Raw genomic sequence first — 27633 nt, 5'->3', positions numbered from 1 at the left:
AACCGGTCAGTCCTAGAGGAGATCAACCCTGACTGCTCTTTAGAAGGCCAGATCCTGAAGTTGAAACTCAAATACTTTGGCCACCTAATGAGAAGGAAGGACTCACTGGAGAAGAGCCTAATGCTGGGAAAGATTGAGGGCAAGAGAAGAAGGGGACGACAGAGAAGGTGGTGGCTGGATGGAGTCACTGAAGCAGTAGGTGTGAGCTTAAATGGACTGCAGAAGATGGTAGAGGACAGGAAGGCCTGGAGGAACGTTGTCCATCAGGTCATGATGGGTCGGACACAACTTCGCAACTAAGAACAACATATCTCCTTTCTCTATTCCTAAACTTTACATTTCTCAAATCCTAATCTCCCTAGGTACCTCTCCTCTCTCTCTTTCTCCCTCCCTTTCTCTCCATCCTCTATTTATCTAGCTAAGTGTCTCCAATCATTTCCTATAAACTTCAGTGTCTCTTTTATCTTTCATCTCTGTCTCCTCCAGCAATACCATAAGATGCGAGCATACTGCACAGATGTGAGCAACGTGGAAGGAAAATGTTTGCCTAGATCCTGGATTTCTCACCATGATCTATTTTTAAGAAGGGTTGTTTTCTGGTTGGTTAAGGGGACACAATTTCCAAACAGGAATGTATATAAGAATTACTGATTCGAAAGAAGAAGGGAAGGCATAAACTGTGTTTTGAATATTACCTTAAGTTTCTAATTAAAAAAATGAGTGTCAGGCAGAAACCCCTTTGTGCGCAAATGCACACTACCATTCTTTTTACAATGCTTTCAAACATTTCTTTGAAAAGTGTATTAGTTTTGTGTCCCAAATACAGAAAGCTTTTTTCTGAGCACCGTTTTTCTACGCCGTGCTGTGTATGGGTCTCACTCTGATTTAATGGAGATTTCTGTGCTGAGGAAATTACGGAATCACCTGGCATTTAGCAGACCTAAAACCAGCCCTGGCCTGCAGGAGTGAGGCTAGTTCCTTGGGAGCCCCTGGCCTGCTGGGGCTTCCCTCTCCTAAATCCTTGGGAGCCACAGGAAGTCAGTCGTAAAGTTTGGGGATGTAGAGAGGTTTTGAGGGCAACTGAGAGCCAACTACTAAAGCACAGGAATCTTTAGATCAGCTAGATAAATAGAGGAGGGAGAGAGAGGAGGGAGGGAGGGAGAAGAGGTAGCTATGGAGATTAGGATTTAAGAAATGTAGAGTTTAGGAATAGAGAAAGGAGATATACCATCCTAATCAAGGCAGTTTGAGCAGAGGAAAATGGAAATATAATGTTATCGACTTTTTCAAAAAATTGAGTAGACATAGATCATATAGAAAATAGGAAACTGAGGTAGAAGTTCTTATATGAGAGGCATTTTGGTGTAGAGCAGGGGTCGGCAACCTAAAAAAGAAAAAGAGCCACTGGGAACCGGTTCCATCACAAATTAAAAAAAGAGGGAGCCGCGTGCATGTGTCCATGCACGCGCATGCGCAAAAAGTTTTTTTGCGCATGCGCGGACGCACGCGGCTGCCATTTTTTAAAAAATGAGATGGAACCGGTTCCCGGTTGCCCGACGGCGACAGCCCGTCTGCAAAGCTGCCGCTTTCGGCAGCTTCGCAGACGGGCCGTGGCAGCTTCCTCAAAGAGCGGCGCCCCTGCCCATTCCGAGAGGTGCGCGCGCACCTCTCCGAACGACCGGAGGTGCGCGCGTACCTCCGCGCGAATGGGCAGCGGTGCCACTCTTTGAGGAAGCTGCCGCGGCCCGTCTGCGAAGCTGCCGCTTTCGGCAGCTTCGCAGACGGGCCGTGGCAGCTTCCTCAAAAAGAGAGGCGCCCCTGCCCATTCCGAGAGGTGCGCGCGCACCTCTCCGAACGACCGGAGTTGCGCGCGCACCTCCCCAAACCTTTGGGGAGGTGCGCGCGTACCTCCGTGCGAAGGGGCAGCGGCGCCGCTCTTTGAGGAAGCTGCCGAAAGGTAGAGGTTAAGGCCTCAGCCTAAGAAATGAGTGGGAATCTTAGGCAGAAAGTCTGCTGGGGTCAGTCAGGCCCTGAAAGGGAGGAGGCGTGAAAACCATCCACCTGTCCATAGCTCTCACCTGCTAGCTTGCTTGACTGGAACTCCTACCTCTTCCCACACCACAATTGCATGAGGTCCTCACTTAATGACCCACGGTTCTTAAGAGTTGCAATAGCAACTGAAACTGCCAAAATTGCCCTCACTAAGCAATGTGGTCACCTGGGCTGCTTTTTACTATCAACAGCAGTTTGTTATGCTGAAGAAAATCATGAGAGGTTTTCCTGGCAGAGGATTTCAAGGCATTTCCACAGATTAAGATCTTTTCTAAGTGCGGCAAAAGAGGGCAATGAAAGGATGGCAGCCAGGAGCTAGCAAGTTTCATTTCATTTATTATATTTGTATACCGCCCTTCTCCCGAAGGACTCATGGCGGTGAACAGGGCACATATAAAAATACAGAATACAAAAATTAAAAAAGAATTAAATAAGAGCCCGAGCTAAAAACAGTAGAATAATATAAAAATCCACAATAAAAACTGCAGCACATCCCCCCATCAGGCCAGGCCGGCTTGTTCAAATAGGTAGGTCTTCAGACCGCGTCGGAAGGAGCGAAGGTCAGGTGCCATCCGGAGCTCAACCGGCAGCTGATTCCATAAAGCCGGGGCGCCCACAGAGAAGGCCCTCCCCCTTGGGGCGACCAGCCGACATTCTCTGACCGGTGGCACCCTGAGGAGGCCCTCTTTGTGGGAACGCACTGGGCGGAGGGAAGTTTTTTTTTTAAATTCCATTTATATCCCGCCCTTCTCTGAAGACTCAGGGCAGCTTACAAGCTTAGCAGTAGCCTTCATTCTATGTATATGCCTGCCTATTAGGGCTTTCACACACCCCCAAGCGGCATTATTACAAAGTCAGCTTAATTGCCCCCAACAATCTGCGTCCTCATTTTACCTACCTCGGAAGGATGGAAGGCTGAGTCAACCTTTAGCCTGGTGGGATGCAAACCTGCACTAGTTGCAGGCAGCTGGTGTTACTTAAGGAGGCATTAGCCCACTGCTCCACCAAGGCTCATCCAAGTTGATGCCGGCAGCAGGTGATCCCCGAGGTACTCCGGACCCATGCCATGTAGGGCCTTGAAAACCATTACCAAAACCTTGAACCTCACCCGGAAGACAACTGGTAGCCAATGCAGCTTGCGGAGCAAAGGTGTAACACGGGAGTACCGGGAAACTCCCAAGACAACTCTCGCAGCTGCATTCTGTACCAGCTGGAGCCTCCGAGTGGTCTTCAAGGGAAGCCCCATGTAGAGAGCGTTGCAGTAGTGCAGACGAGAGGTCACGAGCGCATGAGTGACCGTACACAGGGCATCCCGGTCTAGATAGGGCCGCAACTGGTGCACCAGGCGAACCTGGGCGAAAGCCCCCCTAGTCACAGCCACTATATGATCTTCCAAAGTAAGCCGCGAATCTAGGAGGACTCCCAAGTTGCGAGTCCTATCTACGGGGGGTAAAAGCTCACCCCCCATGGAAAGAGGTGGAATATTCTGAATATCCCGGGATGCCGGTATGCACAGCCACTCAGTCTTGTCGGGGTTGAATTGAAGTCTGTTCCTCCCCATTGAGACCCGAACCGCCTCCAGGCAACGGGACATCACGTCGAGGGCATCACTCGGGTGGTTTGGGGTCGGAATGAAAAGCTGGGTATCATCAGCATACTGATGATAACCAACTCTAAAACCACGAATGATCTCACCCAGCGGTTTCATGTAGATGTTGAACAGGAGAGGCGAGAGGACCGACCCCTGAGGAACTCCACAAACGAGAGACCTCAGGGTCGACCTCTGCCCACCTGCCAACAACGACTGCGAGCGTCCCAGGAGATAGGAGGAGAACCACTGAAGTACCGTGCCTCCCACTCCCAATCCCCTGAGACGCCGCAGCAGGATACCATGGCCGATGGTATCGAAAGCTGCTGAGAGGTCTAATAGGACTAGGACAGAGGAATATCCCCTGTCCCGGGCCCTCCAGAGATCGTTCACCAGAGCGACCAATGCCGTCTCCATGCTGTACCCGGGCCTGAAACCCGATTGGCATGGGTCTAGATAATCCGCTTCATCCAGGACCAGAGGGAGCTGATGCGCCACCACACTCTCAACAACCTTCGCAAGAAAGCGAAGGTTGGAGACCGGACGAAAGTTATTTAACACAGCTGGGTCCAAGGCAGGCTTCTTGAGGAGAGGTCTCACCAGCGCCTCCTTCAAGACGGTGGGGAAACTACCCTCACTCAAAGAGGCAGATATAACCGCCTGGAACCAGCCTCGTGTCCCCTCCCGAGCTGCATACACTAGCCAGGAAGGGCACGGGTCCAATAAACATGTGGTGGAGCTCAATCTCCCCATAATCCTGTCCACTTCCTCAGGGGTCACAGAATCAAATTCCTCCCAGATAACATCAACAAGACCGCCCGTGTCCTGATCGTCAGACTCCGCCCAGCTGGAGTTCAGACCAGTCCGAATCCGAGCAATTTTATCCGACAGATGTTGACTAAACTCCTCGGCATGACCCTGCAAGGGTTCCTCCCTCACCTCCTGATTAAGGAGGGAGCGGGTCACCCTAAACAGGGTGGCCGGGCGGTTATCTGCGGACGCGATAAGGGCGGAAAAGTAATTAGACCTTGCCGCCCTTATCGCTGCGAGATAAGACCTAATGTGGGTTCTTAGTCGCAATCGGTCGGATTTGGATCGGCTGGACCTCCAACAGCTCTCTAGGCCCCGTCTCCGACGCTTCATCTCCCGAAGGTCCGCGGAGAACCATGGAGCTCGCTGGGATCTGCACTGGGTCAGGGGCCACAAGGGTACAACTCGGTCAAGTGCCTCTGTGGCTGCCCTTTCCCAGGCTTCCACTAAGGCATCCGCCGAGCTGTGAGCAACGGAGGCAGGTGGGGACCCCAGCGCTGCCTGGAACCTATCAGGATCCATTAAGCATCTGGGGCGGTACCATCTAGTTGGCTCCATACACCCACGGCGGGGGGTGGCAAAATGGAAGACCAGCCGTGGATGATGATTGGTCCATGACAGGGTTATAACAGTTGGGGAACCCCCACCAAGATCATCAAACCACCGTCCAGATAAGAAAACCAAGTCAAGGGTGTGGCCTCCCACATGAGTTGGTCCAAGAATTACTTGTGTCAGGTCCATGGCTGTCATGGAAGCCATGAACTCCCGAGCTAACTCAGATGATCCTCCTAGGGATGGTAGATTGAAGTCACCCAAAACTATAAGTTTGGGGAACTCAATCACCAACCCCGAGAGGATGTCGAGTAGCTCAGGCAGGGCTGCCGCTGTGCGACTAGGCGAAAGGTACACCAGCAGCAAGCACAACTGCGCCCCAGGACCACATCTCAAAAAGAGAGACTCACACCCGACTATCTGGGGAACGGTGGTCTCCCGCGGACACAAGGTCTCCCTAATAACTACCACCACTCCCCCGCCCCTACCTTGAGCCCGAGGCTGGTGTAGCACCCGGAAACCTGGTAGGCAAAGATCAACCAAGGGAACACCACCCTCTGGGCCCATCCAAGTCTCCATGATGCAAGCCAGGTCCGCATGCTCACCCTCAACTAAATCCCGGACAAGGGGAGCCTTATTAACAACGGACCTGGCATTCAGGTACACCAGCCGGAGCTCAGGTGGCTGCACATCCTCGCTCCCGGGACCTTGGGGAAGAAACAGAGGGTCGGAGCGCCTCACCGCTTGTAAATAGCGGAGATGCCCTCCCCGGTATCGATGCGGCCCTCTGATCATACACCTGCTACCATTCCCCAACGTCTTGGGAATCGGTAGTCCCACGACCCGCTCCCGAGCCCGAGGCAACCAAACCCCGCTCTCCCCCCACGCGACCAATCCCAGACCTGGCCTGAGCAACGGTTGATGGACCACCCCCCATTGGCAAACAACCATAACCCAATCCCACCCCCCTCCCTAACCCCACAAAAAATTTTACTAAAAAATTAACCAGGGGCCTCTTATTAGATTTATACTGGAGGCCCCTGCCCCTGCCCAGAAAAGTGAGCCTTTTCTGTTGCAGACCCTGCCCTATGAGACACTTTTCCCCCTGAAGTGTGGCAGGCCTTTATCCTCCTGGTTTTCCATAAAGCAAAGAATATATAGCTTTCCCCCTAAGCACTGGGATAAGAAGAGGCGCCAGCACATCAGAAGCTTGAATTGAAACCAGGTTTTTGTTATATATGCATTTGGTTTTAATAATTATTTTAGTTTATTGATTAGTCCATAGGCCATATCAGGATACAGAATTTCAAACATCAATTATTAATAAAACCCTATAAAAACAAATTAAAATAAAATTGGAGTAAAATACAACAATTTGATACATAGATAAATGAAATAAGACAGAATTATATTCCAGTATCATCCCTAAGTAGGGACGCGGTGGCTCAGTGGGTTTGTTGATCAGATGGTCTGATCTGAGCTTGTTGATCAGATGGTCGGCAGTTTGGCGAGTCGAATCCCAAGTGCCAGTTAACAGAGTGAGCGCCTGTTACTCGTCCCAGCTTCTGGCAACCTAGCAGTTCAAAAGCACGTAAAAATACAAGTAGAAAAATAGGGACCACTACGGTGGGAAGGTAACAGCATTCCATGCGCCTTTGGCGTCTAGTCTAATCATGCAGGCCACATCACCACGGAGATGTCCTCGGACAAGCGCTGGCTCTTCGGCTTTGAAAATGAGATGGGCACCGGCCCCTAGAGTCTGAAACGACTAGCACGCATGTGCGGGGGAACCTTTACCTTTACCTTTATCATCCCTAAAATCTACCCCAATCAGTCCCAGATATGCTGATCTCAGCCAAACCATTTTACTCAAGTACTCTGCCATATTAAATGTGCCTTTCAAATTCTGGCCGCACATATGATATGTTGTATTGATATGGGGTTCCCAATGGGTAGTTAGTAAGGCCAGGAGGCCTAGTTAACTTCTAAATTGAAGAAAACCAAGAATCATCTTTTGGGGACTCCCAGACAATCAAAAGGCCACCAATGTTGCTAGAGGTGCCGTGTATTTATAGGGCAAGTAAATGTTAACTGTGGGGGCTTTGCATTTTCTATTTGCAATGTATGGGGTCTATTGGTTTCTGTATTCGGTTTTATTTCTGTAAATCTTGTGGAGTCACTATGAGTTGGGGTGCCACATACATTTCCTTAACAACACCTACCCTGCATTTATTATATGTAGAAATAACTCAAGGTGGCAAACATAGTAATACAGATCTAAGCTTGCTTTCACTGGCCCAGCACAACACTTCACCTTGAGTCCGTGAAAGGGAACAACTGCACTGGGCCAAACAAAGGAAGCTCGGATCTCTTCTCTCATGTTTAATTATACCCGCTTGACTAAAAATAATCATGCAAGAAATTAATAATTTATTAGCTAGGCTTCCAGTAAGAGAAAAGAAGTAAAATTCAGGAACAAATTTTTCCTCATGTGGAATTTCTTCTGTAGTAAGAGGAATTTGCTGCAAAACATTGTCCATAATCTGTTCTTTTGAATGGTTACTCTCCTATGTGTAACTTTACATGATTTATAAGTCTATACCTACTACTGAAATCTCTGCCACAATCTGGACACTCGTATGGTTTTTCTCCTGTATGAGTTCTCTTGTGTATTAGCAGGTCGGAATTCTGGATGAAACTTTTCCCACAATCCAGACACTCATATGGTTTCTCTCCTGTGTGAATCCTCTGGTGTATCACCAACTTGTATTTAAACCTGAAACATTTCCCACAATCTGGACACTTATATGGTTTCTCTCCCGTGTGAATCCTCTGGTGTATCACCAAGTGTGAATTCTGAATGAAACTTTTCCCACAATACGGACACTCATATGGTTTATCTCCTGTGTGAGTCCTCTGATGTTTTACCAAGTGGGATTTGTGATTGAAACCTTTTCCACAATCTGAACACTCATATGGTTTTTCTCCTGTGTGAGTCCTCTGGTGTATCACCAAGTTTGAATTCTGAATGAAACTTTTCCCACAATACGGACACTCATATGGTTTCTCTCCTGTGTGAGTCCTCTGATGTTTTACCAAGTGGGATTTGTGACTGAAACCTTTTCCACAATCTGAACACTCATATGGTTTTTCTCCTGTGTGAGTCCTCTGGTGTATCACCAGGTTTGAATTCTGAATGAAACTTTTCCCACAATACAGACACTCATATGGTTTCTCTCCTGTATGAGTCTTCTGATGTTTTACCAGGTCAGAATTGCAACTGAAACCTTTCCCACAATCTTGGCACTCATACGGTTTCTCTCCCGTGTGTCTCCTCTGGTGTATGACCAGGTAACAATTCTGTCTGAAACCTTTGCCACAATCAGGACACTCATATGGTTTCTCTCCTGTGTGAGTCCTCTGATGTTGCACCAGGAGGGAATGCCAACTGTAACCTTTCCCACAATCTGGACACTCATATGGTTTCTCTTCTGTGTGAGACCTCTTGTGTCTTTCCATATTAGTGTTCATGCTAAAATTTTTCTCACATCTGGTCGTCTAGTAGAGCTTTTCTCCTGTATGGCTCCTTCCATGAATCATAAGGGAGCTATTCGGATTAAAGCTTTTGCCGAACTCCAAACATTTGCATCATTTTTCACCGGGTGGAACATCTCCTGCAAAATCAGCTGTGATCTGCAACCTCTATTTTTCCCACATTGTGCAGTTTGTGGGGGGTTTTCCAACCCTAATATTCTTGGATTCTTGAGGAGGCCAAAAATGTTTCTGATCTCACTCTTACCTTCCTGAAAGGCTTTAATTAATACTTGCCCATTTTGGCTATCCCAACGAGTTCCAGTTATTTCCACTTTTTCTTTATTTGGATATTATCTCTCTTGACCTCTTGTGTAATGTTTCCTTGAGTTGCAAATAGTTTATTTTTTCCAGCTCAAGACTTTGTTCTTGTTATTCTCTCCCTTGTGTCTCCTCTGATGAGCAAGGAGAAGAGTTTTCAAACTTCGTGCAGGAAGTGGAAAAGGATTTGGGTGATAGTTTGTCTTGCATTTTAATGCTGCTTCTCATTCTCTGTTGTGCAGAGCGCTCTTCTTGGCATCCTCTTTATCTGTAAGATTCATATAATGGGTTAGTTTCATTATTGTTTAACAAATGGGTACAGGACGTGTGAAAGCAGCAAAAAAACAACCTATATTACCATGAAAACATCAAAATTCTAGTATAACCTGTCAATGCTGCTAATATTGGATGTTTCCGCTCTGACAAATGATGAAAATGCAGCCATTTTCTCAATTCCTTTAACATGCTTTTTCTTACCTTAGAAATTAGGTGCAGCAGAGAGGGGGGGATTGGAATGTAAGCTTAGCTAGCCATAATAATAACAGTGATGTGGTGGGCTGTGGAGCTGAGGAGAAAGCCTGCACTTCAAGCTAATTGGGGAATGTGATTTATGACAGTTAATAGGGGGTGGAAGTTGTACGTTAAGGAAGAATTCTGCCTCACAAATTCTTTTGATAGGTTTCATCTATCGGAACCATTACATTATTATGACTGACTTGGCGTATAGAAGACCAGCAAAATTCAAGTTAAAATATTGATTCCTTTATAAAATTCACACAAATAAGCCCACAGAAATAGAAACCTAAAAATGTATATATTTCTTTGTCCATATGTGTACGTATATCAATCAGAATAGAGCTGGAAAGGGCCTTGTGGGAATTGTTTTAACGTTTTATTGGTTTTAGTTGGGGCTAGGTATAGTTTAATTGCTTCTTAATATTTGTATCCTATTTGCATTTTATTGTTGTTAGCCGCCCTGAGTCCTTCGAGAGATAGGGCGGCATGTAAGTCCCAATCAATCAATCAATCAATAAAAAATTGTAGCCCAACCCCCTGCTCAAACAGGAGACCTCGTATCATTTCAGACAAGTGGCTGTCCAGTCTCTTCTTTAAAACCTCCAATGATGAAGCACCCACAACTTCTAGAGGGAAACTGTTCCACGGGTAAATTGTTGTCACTGTTAGGAAATTGGAACATTGGAACACTGCTATCACATCAACTCCCAGCAGAAAATTGCATGCAGAAGTTTTAATCATGCAGCATAAGTGCATAATTAATACTTTGGAAACGGAAGGAATATGTAGCAGCAGCAGCCGACTTGTTTCATTCTCGTTGCTTGCTCTGCGTTTACGCCGTTTAGGTAACCAGGAAATCTACTTGCTCCCGTCTTCTCCTCCTCCGACCTGCCCTCCACTCACCTTCCAGCTGCTGCTTCGTCCCTGGGAAGAGCACGAGAGCCGCTCTATACATCTCTCTCATCCTCCCGTGGATGACTCGGAACAGGACGTTCCTCAGCCCTTGTCCTCTCCTCGACATCCTTTCTAGCAATACTCGATGGTTTCCACTCCCTTTGACCTTAGCTGCTCTCCCTCCGGTTGGATGTCGCAATTCAGCCAGCAGCGATGCTGATTATATTGGAGCTTTCCAGGCGCTGTTGTTGTGTTAGAGCTCCACCTAGTGACGAGAGCCTGAAAATACGCTCATTCTTTCTCCGGCGTTTCTAAGATGTTTTTCATTAAGAGCCGTTTTCCATTCTTAGCCACCACATCCGTCACTTTTCTCCAGGACGATCTAGCCCGAGTCTGCCCTTTGGGGTTTCGCATCGTTGCTGCAACTGAGCCAGGAGCTTCACTTGCAGGAACTACTAAACCAAGGGAAAGCATCCGTGGGGGGAGCACAATGTGCCATCAGGCAACAAGGAAGCCCTTGGGGATCAGTGGAGATTCTTCCAGCCAGTTTTACATCCTAGTTTGTATTGGGTTCTTCCTGCATTTGCCAAGGTATTTTCTCGTTGGGGTGAGGAGGGGGTGTCCTGCTCTCATCACTTCAACCCAAAATTTTATGACTGATTTCCTGTGGCTCTCAAGCATCCATGGGAGAAGGAAAGGGGCTATCTGAAATACCAGAGGAATACAGAGATCTTGGTGAAGTTTTCAGCGAGGAGAGGGTGGATGAGCTCCCCGCCCCCCCACGGACCCACACATTGTGCCATGGAATTCAAGCCCGGGGCAAAACTCCTGAAGCCCAGATTGTACTCCATGAGCCCAAAGGAGAAGGAGGAAATGGAAAGATTCATAAAGAAAAAGCTAGCAAGGGGATTCATTGAGCCAGCCAAGCATAAAGTGGCCACTCTGGTCCTCTTTAGAGATAAGAAGGACAGCTCTTTACAATTATGCATTGCCTACTGCCTACGGAACACAATCAGTGAAAGCAACCTATACCCCTTGCCCCTCATGAAGGACATGTTATCACACCTCTCCAAAGGAATTTTTTTTACTAAACTAGATCTAAGGGAAGCATATTACTGCGTTAGAATTAAGGAAGAGGATGAATGGAAAACTGCATTTAATTGCCCAATGGGGTGCTACCAGTTCAGAGTTTTGCCATTAGGATTACAAGGGGGCCCTGCAGTATTTATGCAATTAATCAACGAGGTACTAAGGGAGCACCTATTTAAGGGGGTCCTGGTTTATCTAGACGACATCCTCATCTTCACCTAAACAAAAGAGGAACATGTCTACCTAGTCAGAACGGTTTTAAAGAAACTGCGAGTTGCTCATCTATATGCCAAATTCTTGACATGTGAATTCCACCAGGAAAGAACAGACTACCTGAGTTATCACATATCCCCACAGGGCATTGAAATGGACCCAGAAGGGGCCCTTGTAATCCAAGGGAGCTCATCCACCCTCTCCTCGCTGAAAACTTCACCAAGATCTCTGTATTCCTCTGGTATTTCAGATAGCCCCTTTCCTTCTCCCATGGATGCTTGAGAGCCGCAGGAAATCAGTCATAAAGTTTTGGGTTGAAGTGATGAGAGCAGGACAACCCCTCCTCAACCCAACGAGAAAATACCTTGGCAAATGCAGGAAGAACCCAATACAAACTAGGATGTAAAACTGGCTGGAAGAATCTCCACTGATCCCCAAGGGCTTCCTTGTTGCCTTATGGCACAATGTGTTCCCCCCACGGATGCGTTCCCTTGGTTTAGTTCCTGCAAGTGAAGCTCCTGGCTCAGTTGCAGCGACGATGCGAAACCCCAAAGGGCAGACTCGGGCTAGAATCTAGCCGCTAGATCATCCTGGAGAAAAGTGACGGATGTGGTGGCTAAGAATGGAAAAACGGCTCTTAATGAAAAACATCTTAGAAACGCCGGAGAAAGAATGAGCGTATTTTCAGGCTCTCGTCACTAGGTGGAGCTCTAACACAATAACAGCGCCTGGAAAACTCCAATATAATCAGCATCGCTGCTGGCTGAATTGCAACATCCAACCGGAGGGAGAGCAGCTAAGGTCAAAGGGAGTGGAAACCATCGAGTATTGCTAGAAAGGATGTCGAGGAGACGACAAGGGCTGAGGAAACGTCCAGTTCCGAGTCATCCACGGGAGGATGAGAGAGATGTATAGAGCGGCTCTCGTGCTCTTCCCAGGGACGGAGCAGCAGCTGGAAGGTGAGTGGAGGGCAGGTCGGAGGAGGAGAAGCCGGGAGCAAATAGATTTGCCTGGTTTCCTCATTGGAGGTTTTAAAGAAGAGACTGGGCAGCCACTTGTCTGAAATGATACGGGGTCTCCTGTTTGAGCAAGGGGTTGGGCTACAATTTTTGATTGATTGATTGATTGATTGGGACTTACATGCCGCCCTATCTCTCCAAGGACTCAGGGCGGCTAACAACAATAAAATGCAAATAGGATACAAATATTAAGAAGCAATTAAACTATACCTAGCCCCAACTAAAACCAATAAAACGTTAAAACAATTCCCACAAGGCCCTTTCCAGCTCTATTCTGATTGATATACGTACACATATGGACGCAGAAATATATAAATTCTTAGGTGATTATTTCTGTGGGCGTATATGTGTGAATTTTATAAAGGAATCAATATTTTAACTTGAATTTTGCTGGTCTTCTATACGCCAAGTCAATCATAATGTAATGGTTCCGATAGATGAAACCTATCAAAAGAATTTGTGAGGCAGAATTCTTCCTTAACGTACAACGTCCACCCCCAATTAACTGTCATAAATCACATTCCCCAATTAGCTTGAAGTGCAGGCTTTCTCCTCAGCTCCACAGCCCACCACAGCACTGTTATTATTATGGCTAGCTAAGCTTACATTCCAATCCCCCCCTCTCTGCTGCACCTAATTTCTAAAGTAAGAAAAAGCATGTTAAAGGAATTGAGAAAATGGCTGCATTTTCATCATTTGTCAGAGCAGAAACATCCAATGTTAGCAGCATTGACAGGTTAAACTAGAATTTTGATGTTTTCATGGTAATATAGGTTGTTTTTTTGCTGCTTTCACACGTCCTGTACCCATTTGTTAAACAATAATGAAACTAACCCATTATATGAATCTTACAGATAAAGAGGATGCCAAGAAGAGTGCTCTGCACAACAGAGAATGAGAAGCAGCATTAAAATGCAAGACAAACTATCACCCAAATCCTTTTCCACTTCCTGCACAAAGTTTGAAAACTCTTCTCCTTGCTCATCAGAGGAGACACAAGGGAGAGAATAACAAGAACAAAGTCTTGAGATGGAAAAAATAAACTATTTGCAACTCAAGGAAACATTACACGAGAAGTCAAGGGAGATAATATCCAAATAAAGAAAAAGTGGAAATAACTGGAAGTTGTTGGGATAGCCAAAATGGGCAAGTATTAATTAAAGCCTTTCAGGAAGGTAAGAGTGAGATCAGAAACATTTTTGGCCTCCTCAAGAATCCAAGAATATTAGGGTTGGAAAACCCCCCACAAACTGCTCAATGTGGAAAAAATAGAGGTTGCAGATCACAGCTGATTTTGCAGGAGACGATCCACCCGGTGAAAAATGATGAAAATGTTTGGAGTTCGGCAAAAGCTTTAATCCGAATAGCTCCCTTATGATTCATGGAAGGAGCCATACAGGAGAAAAGCTCTACTAGACGACCCAATGTGAGAAAAAATTTAGCATGAACACTAATATGGAAAGACATAAGAGGTCTCACACAGAAGAGAAACCATATGAGTGTCCAGATTGTGGGAAAGGTTTCAGTTGGCATTCCCTCCTGGTGCAACATCGGAGGACTCACACGGGAGAGAAACCATATGAGTGTCCTGATTGTGGCAAAGGTTTCAGACAGAATTGTTACCTGGTCATACACCAGAGGAGACACACGGGAGAGAAACCGTATGAGTGCCAAGATTGTGGGAAAGGTTTCAGTTGCAATTCTGACCTGGTAAAACATCAGAGGACTCATACAGGAGAGAAACCATATGAGTGTCTGTATTGTGGGAAAAGTTTCATTCAGAATTCAAACCTGGTGATACACCAGAGGACTCACACAGGAGAAAAACCATATGAGTGTTCAGATTGTGGGAAAGGTTTCAGTCACAAATCCCACTTGGTAAAACATCAGAGGACTCACACAGGAGAGAAACCATATGAGTGTCCGTATTGTGGGAAAAGTTTCGTTCAGAATTCAAACTTGGTGATACACCAGAGGACTCACACAGGAGAAAAACCATATGAGTGTTCAGATTGTGGGAAAGGTTTCAATCACAAATCTGACCTTGTGAAACATCAGACGACTCACATAAGAAAGAAACTGTGTGAGTGTTCAGATTGTGGGAAAGGCTTCACTTTCAGTTCCGAACTGCTGGTACACCAGAGGATTCACACGGGACAGAAACCATATAAGTGTCCAGATTGTGGGAAATGTTTCAGGTTTAAATACAAGTTGGTGATACACCAGAGGATTCACACAGGAGAGAAACCATATGAGTGTCTGGATTGTGGGAAAAGTTTCATCCAGAATTCTGACCTGGTAATACACAAGAGAACTCATACAGGAGAAAAACCATATGAGTGTCCAGATTGTGGGAAAAGATTCATCCGGAATGCTGACCTTGTAATACATAGGAGGACTCACACAGGAGAAAAACCATATGAGTGCCCAGATTGTGGGAGAGATTTCAGTAGTAGGTATAAACTTTTAAATCATGTAAAGTTACACATGGGAGAATAAACATTCAAACGCCCAGATTATGGACAGTGTTTTGGAGAAAATTCCTCTTATTACAGAAGAAATGGCACGTGAGGAAAAATTTGATCTTGAATTTTGTTTCTTCTCTCTTACTGGAAGCCTAGCTGAGAAATTATTAATTTCTTGCATGATTCTTTTTAGTCAAGCATGTCATTAAACAAGAGAGATCTGAGCTTCCTTTGTCTGGCCCAGTAGAGTTGTTCCCTTTCACAGAGTCAAGGTGAACTGTTGTGCTGGGCCAGTGAAAGCGAGCTTAGATCTGTATTAGGTATATTTGCCACCTTGAGTTATTTCTACATATAATAAATGCCGGGTATGTATTTGTTAAGGAAATGTATGTGGCATCCCCACTAATGGTGACTCAACACCATTTACAGCAATAAAACCTTAATACAGACACCAATCAAGCCCATATATTGCAAATGGCAAAATGCAAACCCCCCACATTTAACATTTACTTGCCCTACAAATACAAGCAAGATTTTGATGGTCTGGAAATCCCCAAAAGGTGATTCTTGCTTTTGTTCAATTTAGAAGTTAACCAGGCCTCCTGACCTTACTAACTACCCATTGGGAACCCCAGATTAATACAACATATCTTAGGTACAGCCAGAATTTAAAAACCACGTTTAATATGGAACAGTACTTGAGTAAAATGGTTTGGCTGAGATCCGCATATGTGGGCCTGATTGGGGTAGATTTTAGGGGTGATACTGAAATATAATAATATCTTATTTCACTTATCTATGTATCAAATGGTTGTATTTTACTCCAGTATCATTTTAATTTGTTTTTATAGGGTTTTATTAATGTTTGGAACTCTGTATTCTGATATGGCCAATGGGCTAATTAATAAACTAAACCGTTAAAACCAAATGCATATAAACAAAAACCTGGTTCCAATTCAGGCTTCCGGTGGGCTGGCATCTCTTCTTATCCCAGTGCTTATGGGAAAAGCTAGATCTTCCTTGCTTCATGGAAGACTAGAACGATAAAGGCCTGACACACTTCAGGGTGAAGAGTGTTTATAAGGGAAGGGGCTAGCAGCTTGCCCACCCTATCTGACCTGGTAGAACAGATAGATGCAGAAATAATAAAGGTGGGACAATAAAGACAGGTGCCCTGTTGGCTCACTCCTTAGAATGCAGTGTTGCCGGCTGATTCTGCCCACAGCCTGGAATTCGATCCTGATGGGGCTCGTAGTTGACTCAGCCTTACATCCTTCTGAGATTTGTAAAATGAGGACCCAGTTTGTTGGGGAGAATATGCTGACACTGTAAACTGAGAGTGCTATAAAGCACTGTGTGTGTGTGGGGGGGTAGATATGTGTAACTGCTACTGCTATTGCTATAATAAAGAAATAGCTTGAAAGCTGATGACCAGCATCATCAATTTCACCTTAAAGAAATGGATCCAGTGCAGCTCACACCACAAAGATGTTCCATGAGCAATCTAGGGACTCCCATTACTGTGTGCGCCGATGCATCCTGAACCAGCTGAAGTTTCTTGGTGGCCTAGGGCAGTGATCTAAACGGGAGGGGACCAAGGCATGAGTGATCCACTTTGGGAGGCCTCCCTGGTCTAGGAAAGGACATAATTTTGCTCACCAGAAGAATCTCTGCGAAGCCCCTCCCCCAGCCATCATCTTTTAAAGCAGGAAACCTGAGTCCAGGGGGACCTTGTTAGAAATGATCGTAAGTCACTTTTTTTAGTGCTGTCATGACTTCATGAAAGGTGGCTACATGAAGTCTAGGACTACCTGTACATAATTTGGTATCGTAAGATGGACGGCCTTCGGTAGCCATTTCACGTCAATGTTAAAAAAGCGGCAGCGAAAGGCTTGAGTCCTGGGGCACCCCAAACTGCAGGGGCCTAGGACTTGGCCTCTCCTCCCCACATTGACTGGACCCAAGCATGGAGATGGAAGTAGAAACAGCGTCATAAGGTGCTTCTCATTTTCAGTCCCAAACGCCTGTCCAGAAGGATATCATGAAACCTAATGAGAGGTCTAGGAGGGACAAAATGGTTGTACCCCATCTATCCCCAGGCCTCCAAAAGTCCATGAGAGTTGCAACCAGTGCCGTTTTGGTGATGTGCCCCGACCTCAATCCTGACCGAGAAGGGCCCAGTTGTCTCTCCTGCACAGCCCTTTCTCCAGGTGGCAAAGTCAGAGCTGCAAGCAGAGGGTGAGTTGAAGTTCCAGGCTGCCAAGCTCTCATTGCTCTCTTCAGCTACAATCTCTTGAAATCCTCTGCCAGGAAAGCCTCTCGTGATTTAGCAAACTGCCAGGATGCCAACTGTTCCAAAGTGGGGGAAATTACTCTTTCACGCCTCTCCCGAGCTTGGAGAACAAATATGGGTAATTTGCGGGTTGAGACAGGAATTGGCATCAGATTTTCCACTGCTATCACATGACCACAGGCATGCGAGGCCACTGCAACTCTAGGACCCCGTGGGTCTTTAAGTGAGGACCTCATGTGATTGTGATGTGGGAAGAAGTAGGAGTCCCAGGCAATCAGCCAGCAGGTGAGAGCTACGGACAGGTGGACAGTTTCCAGGCCTCCTCCTTTTCAGGGCCTGGGAGAGGATCTGGCCTAAACACCTCAGCAGACTTTCTGCCTAAGATTCCCACTCATTTCCTAGGCTGAGGCCTTAACCCCTAGAACAAAATGTCTCTCACATAAGTTCTTCAATCTCCGTTTCCTATTTCTGTATAGTTTATGTCTACTCTATACAGTACTTTGAAAAAGCCTATAACACTGTCCATCTTTCTCTGTTCAAATGGCCTGTATCACTATATATCCGTTCTCTATTCCTAAACTGCATTTCACTAATCCTAATCTCCATTTGTACCTAGTGTTGCTCTCTTTGCCGCCCCCCGAATCTATTTAGCTAGCTAGTGTGAGATTTAAAAAACCAAAATTTGATACAACTCAAAGACATTTGGTTAACAAAAACAAAGATTTATTGAAAAAAAATTGAAAATAAGGAAAAGAAAAACGTTTGCAAGTGTGGCCTCTTAGACCCTTCCCAAATTGAATTGAGTTCAAAGAGCGCCCTGAACAAGTTTCAAAGTAGGCATTTTATACTCTTTCATGATACACGCCACCCCTAAGAAGCTTAAGTCATTCTTTGAAGTTTTTTCCTAATCCTAATCTCCATAGTATCTACTGATACTCTCTCTCTCCGCCCTGCAACACCCCCCCAATCATCTATTTAGCTAGATAGGTAGGTAGTTAGCTGTCTCCAATCATTTCCTATAAAGATCATACAGTGTATGCCTTCCCTCCTTCTATCAAGTGATTCTTATACTTGATAGTGACTCTTATACTGTTTGCAAATTGTGTCTCCTCGGCTAACTAGAAGAAAATCTTTCTTAAAAATGGATCCTGGCCTGATTCCTCAAACCCAGGCAAACATGTCCTAAATCCTTGAGAGCCACAGGAAATCAGTCATAAGGTTTTGTGATGTAGTGATGAGAGCAGAACACCCCCTCCTCACCCCAACGAGAAAATACCTTGGGAAATGCAGGAAGAACCCAATACAAACTAGGAAATAATAATAATAATAATAATAATAATAATAATAATAATAATAATAATAATAATAATAATAATAATAATAATAATAAATAATAATAATAATAATAATAATAATAATAATAATAATAAGAAGAAGAAGAAGAAGAAGAAGAAGAAGAAGAAGAAGAAGAAGAAGAAGAAGAAGAAGAAGAAGAAGAAGTAGTTGGAAGGGATCTTGGAGGTCATCTAGTCCAACCCCCTGCTCAGGCAGGAAACATTATACCATTTCAGGCAAATGGCTGTCAGTGTTGGAGCATTTACCACCTCTGGAGGCAGGTTGTTCCACTGGTTAATTGTTCTAACTGTCAGGAAGTTTCTCCTTAGTTCTAGGTTGCTTCTCTCCTTGACTAGTTTCCATCCGTTGCTTCTTGTCCTGCTTTCAGGTGCTTTGGAGAATAGCTTGACTCCCTCTTCTTTGTGGTAGCCCCTGAGATATTGGAACACTGCTAACATGTCACCCCTCACCCTTCTCTTCATTAAACTACACATACCCAATTCCAGCAACCGTTCCCTATATGTTTTAGCCTCCAGCCCCCTAATCATCTTTGTCGCTCTTCTCTGTACCCTTTCTAGAGTCTCGACATCTCTTTTACATCGTGGTGACCAAAACTGGATGCAGTATTCCAGGTGTGGCCTTACCAAAGCATTGTAAAGTGTTATTAATACTTCACTTGATCTTGATTCTATCCCTCTGTTAATGCAGCCTAGCGCTGTGTTGGCTTTTTTGGCAGCTGCAGCACACTGCTGGCTTATATTGAAGTGATTGTTTACTAGGACTCCGAGATCCCTCTCACAGTTACTACTATTGAGCAAGGTACCACCTATAATATACCTGTGCATTTGATTTTTCCTGCCTAAATGTAGAACCTTACTTTTTTCACCATTGAACTGGCTGAAAGAGTCTCCACTGATCCCCAAGGGCTTCCTTGTTGCCTGATGGCACATTCTGTTCCCCCCACGGATGCTTTCCCTTGGTTTAGTTCCTGCAAGTGAAGATCCTGGCTCAGTTGCAGTGACGATGCGAGACCCCCAAAGGGCAGACTCGGGCTAGATCGCCCGGCAGAAAAGTGACCGATTTGGTGGCTAAAAATGGAAAACGGCTCTTAATGAAAAACATCTTAGAAACGCCGGAGAAAGAATGAGCGTATTTTCAGGCTCTCGTCACTAGGTGGAGCTCTAACACAACAACAGCGCCTGGAAAACTCCAATTTAATCAGAATCGCTGCTGGCTGAATTGCGACATCCAACCGGAGGGAGAGCAGCTAAGGTCAAAGGGAGTGGAAACCATCGAGTATTGCTAGAAAGGATGTCGAGGAGAGGACAAGGGCTGAGGAACGTCCTGTTCCGAGTCATCCACGGGAGGATGAGAGAGATGTGTAGAGCGGCTCTCGTGCTCTTCCCAGGGACGAAGCAGCAGCTGGAAGGTGAGTGGAGGGCAGGTCGGAGGAGGAGAAGACGGGAGCAAGTAGATTTGCCTGGTTTCCTCCACGGCGTAAACGCAGATCAAGCAACGAGGCTGAAACATGTCGGCTGCTGCTGCTGCTGCTGCTGCTACATGTTTTTTTCTGTTTCCAAATGTTTTTGCACTTATGCTGCATGTATAAAACTTCTGCCTGTAATTTTCTCCTGGGAAATGGGAGATGACGCGATAGCAGTATTCCAATCTTCCCATATTGGAGAGGCTGCCACAAAGAAGAGGGAGTCAACTTGTTTTCTAGAGCAGCAGAAGGCGACATAAGGGACAATGGGTGGAGAGTAAGGAAGGAGAGAAGCAACCTGCAACTAAAGAGAAATTTCCTAACAGTGAGAACAGTTTAACCAGTGGAACAGTTTCCCTCTAGAAGTTGTGGGTGCTTCATCACTGGAGGTCTTTAAGAAGAGACTGACAGCCACTTGTCTGAAATGATACAGGGTGTCCTGCTTGAACAGGGGTTTGGTCTACAATTCCTACAAGGTCCTTTCCAGCAATATTCTGATTTATATACGTACAGATTTGGATGCAGAAGTATGTAAATATTTAGGTATATGTGTGAATTTTATAAACGAGTCAATATTTTAACTTGAATTTTGCTGGTCTTCTATATGCCGAGTCAATGATAAATAATGTTTTTTTATAAAGATTCTATTAATTTTCTCTTACACATATTTTTCAACCAACGTGCTGTCTGGGTTTAAAAACGCTAATACATATACAATTCATAATCATTCTTTCCTCTAGCCATTGATAAAATAAATCCCAAGTTTTGGTAATATTCTGTTTCTTCTTTATCTTTCAATCTCATAGTTAATCTGTCCATCTCTGCGCATTCCAGTATTTTTTTGATTATTTGTTCCTCTGGTGGTAGTCCATTTTTTCAGTATTGCTCAAAGATTATTCTTGCTGCTGTTGCGACGTGTAAAATCAAATATAGGCTTTGTTTGTTAGTATTTTGTGGCATTATCCCTAATAACAAAAGTTAAGTTTTAAAATCAACATGTTCTCCCAAAATTTTTTCTAACCAAGCATGTATCTTTTTCCAATAAGCCTTTGCTTTGCCACATGTCCACCAAACATAATAATATGTGCCTGAGTTATGCTTACATTTCCAGCATCCGTCTGACATATTTTTAAACATTTTTGCTAAATCTTGCTGGTGGCAAGTGCCATCTATAAAACATTTTATATAAATTTTCTTTGTGCAAGGTTGACTTTGTCAATTTATAATTTCTCTCCCATAGCTTTTGCCACTTTTCTAGTTCTATATTACTGTATATCCAAAGTTTTTCGCCCATCTTATCATTGTTTCTTTAACTTGTTCACTTTCCATTTCCAGAATTAACAAAAAAATACACATTTTCTTAATTTCTCATCTGAGGTTAACAAAATCTTATCAAACACAGTTTGTTCTTTATAAAATCTACCGTATACAGTTTCACGTCTTTTTCAAATCTATTTTGCATCTGTAAATGTGCCCACCATGACAGGCTGATCCCCTGACTTTCCAGTTCTTGTTTAGCTTTTAAATTCCCATCAATATTTAGAATATCAATATATGTCCAGTTTTTTCCAAAGTTTACCAAGTTTGGATGTACAAATGCTTTCATCGTTGATAACCACCCTAGACTTTTTAAATATATTTGAATTTTTCCCCATATTGTTAACAAATCATTTCTTATATAGTTATTTTGGAAATACTTATGAACTCTATTTTTCCCATACCATAAGAAAGCGTGCCATCCCAATTGTAAATCATATCCCTCCAAATATAATAACCTTTTATTTCTAAGAGCTATCCATTCTTTCACCCAGGTTAAAACAGATGCTTGATAATACAAAGCCCACTCCGGTAACCCAAAACCTCCATTTCCCTTAGTATCTTGTAACATTTTCATCTTAATTCTAGTTTGCTTTCCTTGCCAGACAAAATTCAAAATTTTGAGTTTGGGTCTTGGAAGAATTCTTTTCTCAAGTTTGATTGGAATTGTTTGAAATAAAAATAAAATCTTCGGCAATACATTCATTTTCACTGTAGCAATTCTTCCTAATTATTGACAATTGCAGATTCTTCCATTTTTCCAAGTCCAGTTTTATTTCTTTCAATAATTTTATATAGTTATCTTCTTGTTGAGCATTTGCCCGACAGATATATACCTAAATATTTAACCTTTTTCACTATCTGTACCTCTGTTTTTTCTGACATTTGTTTTTTCTGTTTATCTGTAAGATTCTTAACTATTACCTTGGTTTTTTGTCTATTTTTAATCCCGCTGTTTCTCCATATTGTTCTATCTTTCCTCATAATTTAGGAATCATCTCCAAAGGTTCTTCTAGGATAAATACTAGATCCATGGTGGCAAACCTATGGCACGTGTGCCACAGACGGGACTACAGTTCCTTGTAGTATTTCTTCATTTTTGAATTGTAAATAACCTTTCCCATCTACCACGTTTTGTATCATTTTCTTCTCTTTCTGGTTTTTGAGTTTATAAGCTAACCATCTTCCTGCTTTATTTTTTTGCTCTCTTTATCTGTTCTGCCACTTTTTCTGAATCCAACAGGTTTAATTTATGTTTTTTATTATTTCCATTCCTCTTTTCAAAGTCTTTTTCTGTGGATTTTTTTGTAATTCTGATTCTAACTTTCCAGATTTTTCTTTTAATAGTACGTATATATTGTTTTCTTCTCTGTTTATTTTTCTTTGCCATATACGTTATAGCTATGCCTCTAAAGTATGCTTTGGCTCTATCCCGTACATTTTCTAATGTAGCTTCTTTTTTTATTTAAAAAGGAATTCCATTTCTTTTTTTGCTAACTCTATAAATTCCCTTTCTTTTAATATAGATTGATTTAAAGTCTTTTTTGTATTCCTCTCCATGTCACTTTTAGAGGGTTAGGGTCTGCCCATGTGCCTATTTCTATCTCAATTTCCTGTATATTCATCCTCAATTCAGACGTCATCCAAATCATATCAATTCTTGACCAGGATTTTTGGCTGTTTGAGTAAAAGGTATGTTGTAATTTTTGTGGATTGATTTCCCTCCAGACGTCTTGTATTCCAATTTCCTCTGCCGTATCAAAGAATATCCTAATCCAGGGGTGTCAAACTCAATTTCATTGAGGGCTGCAACAGCATTGTGGTTGCCCTCAGGGGGCTGAGTGGGTATGGCCTGGGTGGGTGTGGCCTGGGTGGGCGTGGCTAGAGTGCATATGGCCTACTGGGTGGGCGTGGCCAGCTCTACATGGTTGGCATCAAGGGTGCCTATGGGGACCTAGGCAGGAGTGGGACAGATCTGGGGGTCTCTGGCAGGAGGAGGGTCTCTGGGTCAGGGCCAAGGCAGTGGGGGCTGTTCCCTCACTGTTTCCAGGATGCCTTCGTGGGCCGCATGAAACCACTTCGCGGGCCGAATCCGGCCCCCGGGCCTTGTGTTTGACATGTCTGTCCTAATCTAATTCTTCCATTTTTCCTGTTTTGCTGCCTTTATAATTAATTGTTCCGTCTACTATCGCATTAAAATCTCTTACTAAACAAATATTTTGGTACTCCATTTCTATTACTTTTCTATGTAGGCTTTGATAAAATTCTTCTTGATTGTTATTTGGTGCGTAAATTGCCACTAACAATGTTTTCTTTTGGTGTAAATATGTTTCTACCATTACGATTCTTCCTTCTTCATCTGAGTACACCAATTTAGAATCTATTGTCTCTTTAATGTATACCGCAACCCCTCTTTTTTTCTGGTGTGCTGATACATATTAAAGTTTCCCAATTTTTGAATATTCCAATAATTTATGATGCTGTTCTTTTATATGTGTCTCTTGCAAACAAACTATGTCTGTGTTCAATATCTGTAATTTCCTGAAAATTTTGTTTCTTTTTGATGGGGAGTTTAGTCCATTTACATTCACTGGAAAAATTCCATGTTCTTTCTCCATTTCCATTATTTAGATTTAGATCTAGTCGATCTCGTAATCCTCTGTTGTCTGGCAGTTTCTTCACCTTTACCCTCTTGTTCATCTTTCTCTTTCTGTTCTCTGTCGTCTCCTTGAGTCGTCTCTTCCATTTGCTTCTGTTCCTTACTCTCTCCTTGCTGTTGTTCCACTCCTTCATCTAAAATGGCTCTATTCCTTCTTTGAAGTCCTCTGCTTTCCAGATTGAATCCAGTTGATATCTTGTGTTATTCCAATTTATTAAAATGCTTTCCGGCAATAGCCATCTGCAATTTATGCCTTTGGCAATCAGCTTTGTAGTTAAGAAATGGTAGTGTCTGCTTTAAAACCACGATTTATTTTTATATTGTAATGGCTTATCTCTTTTCTCAGTACTTCCTCCCTTGTTTTCTTTATAAACCTTACATGTACTTGACCAAGTGACAAAATTAGTGGACCAGAGGAATGCTAAGATATAATTTACTTGGACTTCAGTAAGGCATTTGATAAAGTAGATCACAACCTACTACTTGATAAGATAGAAAAATGTGGGTTAGACAGCATCACCACCAGATGGATTCGTAGCTGGCTGATAGGCCGTACTCAGCGTGTGGTCCTCAATGGAACTGCATCTACATGGAAGGAAGTGTGTAGTGGAGTGCCCCAGGGCTCTGTTCTGGGCCCAGTGCTCTTCAATATCTTCATTAACGACTTGGATGAGGGGATAGATGGGGAACTCATCAAATTTGCAGACGACACCAAGCTGGCAGGAATAGCGAATACTCCAGAAGATAGGCTTAAGATACAGAAGGATCTGGACAGACTCGAACACTGGGCACAATCTAACAAAATGAAATTCAATGGTGAAAAAAGTAAGGTTCTACATTTAGGCAGGAAAAATCAAATGCACAGGTATAGTATAGGTGGTACCTTGCTCAATAGTAGTAACTGTGAGAGGGATCTCGGAGTCCTAGTAGACAGTCACTTCAATATGAGCCAGCAATGTGCTGCAGCTGCCAAAACAGTCAACACAGAGCTAGGCTGCATTAACAGAGGGATAGAATCAAGATCAAGTGAAGTACTAATACCACTTTACAATGCTTTGGTAAGGCCACACCTGGAATACTGCATCCAGTTTTGGTCACCACGATGTAAAAAAGATGCCGAGACTCTAGAAAGGGTACAGAGAAGAGCAACAAAGATGATTAGGGGGCTGGAGGCTAAAACATATAGGGAACGGTTGCTGGAATTGGGTATGTGTAGTTTAATGAAGAGAAGGGTGAGGGGTGACATGTTAGCAGTGTTCCAATATCTCAGGGGCTACCACAAAGAAGAGGGAGTCAAGCTATTCTCCAAAGCACCTGAAAGCAGGACAAGAAGCAACAGATGGAAACTAGTCAAGGAGAGAAGCAACCTAGAACTAAGGAGAAACTTCTTGACCGTTAGAACAATAACCAGTGGAACAACCTACCTCCAGAGGTGGTGAATGCTCCAACACTGGAGGTTTTTAAGAAGAGACTGGCCAGCCATTTGTCTGAAATGGTATAAGGTTTCCTGCCTGAGCAGGAGGTTGGATTAGATGACCTCCAAGGTCCCTTCCAAGTTATTGTTGTTATTATTATTATTATTATTATTATTATTATTATTATTATTATTATTATTATTATTCTCTTGGTAGTCTGTTTTTCCTTGCGTAGCTTGAGTTCATGCAAAATATTTCATCAATCTCCATTTGGATCTCTACTCTGTCTGCCTTCAGAGCCTCTGCGAGAAGCTCAATGATCACAACTACTATATTTCTTCTCTATCCTGAGTGATATTTTGAAATGTCAAATAGTGTTCCGCCTTCTCCATTTCCAGAATCATAACTGCCCCTTTTAGATCTTGATTTGCTTGTTCTATTTTTTCATTTTCTTGTAATAACATTTCCACCTTTTTATCAATGTCCTCTGATTTGTTTTCCATTTTCTGGATTCTTTGTTCACTTTTAATAATCATTTCATTTTGAGCTTCTAATTGTGCCTTTATATCCAGGATGTCTTTGCTTATTTTCTGAAGTATACTTTGTGTCTCTTCACAATCATAAATAATGTTAATGTCATGATTCTGATAGATGAAACCCATCAAAAGAACTTTGAGGCAAAATTCTTCCTTAAAGTACATTTATTCGGGATATAAAGTATCGGCACTACATAGTTGAACCCAAAAACTAAATTCCCATCCCCCAGATACAAAGTAACAAAGCACAACTCCCACCCCCAATAACTGTCATAAATCACATTCCCCAATTAGTTTAAAGCGCAGGATTTGTCCTCAGCGGCACAGCCCACCAAAACATTATCAACTTGTCCTTGGATTCCCACAGCAGCGTTATTATTATGGCTAGCTGAGCTTACATTCCAATTCCCCCCCTCTCTGCTGCACCTAATTTCTAAAGTAATAAAAAGCATGTTAAAGGAATAGAGAAAATGGCTGCATTTTCATCATTTGTCAGAGCGGAAACATCCAATGATAGCAGCATTGAAAGAGGTTAAACTAGAATTTTGATGTTTTCATGGTAATATATGTTGGGTTTTTTTTTTGCTGCTTTCACATGTCCTATACCCATTTGTTAAACAGTAATGAAACTAACACATTAATATGAATCTTACAGATAAAGAGGATGCCAAGAAGAGCGCTCTACACAACAGAGAATGAGAAGCAGCATTAAAATGCAAGACAATCCTTCACCCAAAACCTGCACGAAGTTTGAAAACTCTTCTCCTTGCTCATCAGAGGAGACACAAGGGAGCAAATAACAAGAACAGAGGTTGCAGATCACAGCTGACAATCCATCTGGTGAAAAGCAATACAAATGTTTGGAGTTTGGGAAAAGCTTTACTCCGAATAGCTCCCTTATGATTCATGAAGTGACCCATACAGGAGAGAAGGTCTACCAGACGACCCAATGTGAGAAAATTTTTAGCATGAACACTAATATGGTAAGACAGAAGAGGTCTCATAAAGGAGACAAACCATATGAGTGTCCTGATTGTGGGAAAGATTTTTCTTGGAAATCTGTCCTGGTAAACCATCAGAGGATTCACACAGGAGAGAAACCATATGAGTGTCCTTATTGTGGGAAAGATTTTTCTTGGAAATCTGCCCTGGTGAACCATCAAAGGACTCACACAGGAGAGAAACCATATAAATGTTGTGATTGTGGAGAAAATTTTAGTCAGAATTCCTGCCTGGTAAAACATCAGAGAACTCACACGGGAGAGAAACCATATGAGTGTCCTGATTGTGGGAAAGGTTTCAAGTATAATTCCAAGTTGGTGAAGCACCAGAGGACTCACATGGGAGAGAAACCACATAAGTGTCCAGATTGTGGGAAAAGTTTCAAGTATAATTCCAAGTTGGTGATACACCAGAGGACTCACACAGGAGAGAAACCATATGAGTGTCAGGAATGTGGGAAAGGTTTCAGTAGCAATTCAAACCTGGTGATACACCAGAGGACTCACACAGGAGAAAAACCATATGAGTGTTCAGATTGTGGGA

At 43.5% G+C, this 27633-nt stretch overlaps 3 protein-coding genes across 8 annotated transcripts in view; 2 read left to right on the top strand and 1 right to left on the bottom strand.

Annotated features, from left to right (window-relative positions):
• The window catches only part of LOC310635370 (uncharacterized protein), a 74727-nt gene that overhangs the window by 32378 nt on the left and 14716 nt on the right, over window positions 1–27633 (top strand). Inside the window, exons 1-2 of one of the 6 annotated variants that reach the window (XM_083354230.1) lie at window positions 12376–12525; window positions 13440–13859. The gene's annotated coding sequence lies outside the window, so the exon portion shown is untranslated. Of the gene's footprint in view, window positions 1–12375; window positions 12526–13439; window positions 13860–19577; window positions 20689–22408; window positions 23171–26645; window positions 26900–27633 lie in introns of those variants that run through there. The other 5 variants (XM_083354226.1, XM_083354225.1, XM_083354224.1 and 2 more) reach the window with 5 other exon arrangements.
• On the bottom strand, window positions 7413–10420 carry LOC310635382 (uncharacterized protein). The gene is made up of 2 exons (XM_083354257.1): window positions 10274–10420; window positions 7413–9122 (listed from the first exon to the last, which is right to left on the bottom strand). The coding sequence occupies exon 2, from the start codon at window positions 8531–8533 to the stop codon at window positions 7562–7564; it is 972 nt and encodes a 323-aa protein (XP_083210383.1). The 5' UTR covers window positions 8534–9122; window positions 10274–10420; the 3' UTR covers window positions 7413–7561.
• LOC310635376 (uncharacterized protein) overlaps window positions 20061–27633 on the top strand; it is a 30964-nt gene continuing 23391 nt past the window's right edge. The window contains exon 1 of the mRNA XM_083354245.1: window positions 20061–20107. The gene's annotated coding sequence lies outside the window, so the exon portion shown is untranslated. The remainder of the gene's footprint in view (window positions 20108–27633) is intronic.

The sequence above is a fragment of the Vipera ursinii genome (genome assembly GCF_947247035.1).
Source record: "Vipera ursinii genome assembly, chromosome: 2".
Classification (NCBI taxonomy): Eukaryota; Metazoa; Chordata; class Lepidosauria; order Squamata; family Viperidae; genus Vipera; species Vipera ursinii.
The sequence above is the reverse complement of the archived record's forward strand: the minus strand, read 5'-3'. Positions and strand labels throughout refer to the sequence as shown.

Coding starts and splice junctions, on each gene's coding strand:
- LOC310635382 (XM_083354257.1), bottom strand. CDS start 8,533: ATGAACACTAATATGGAAAGACACAAGAGGTCTCACACAGAAGAGAAA.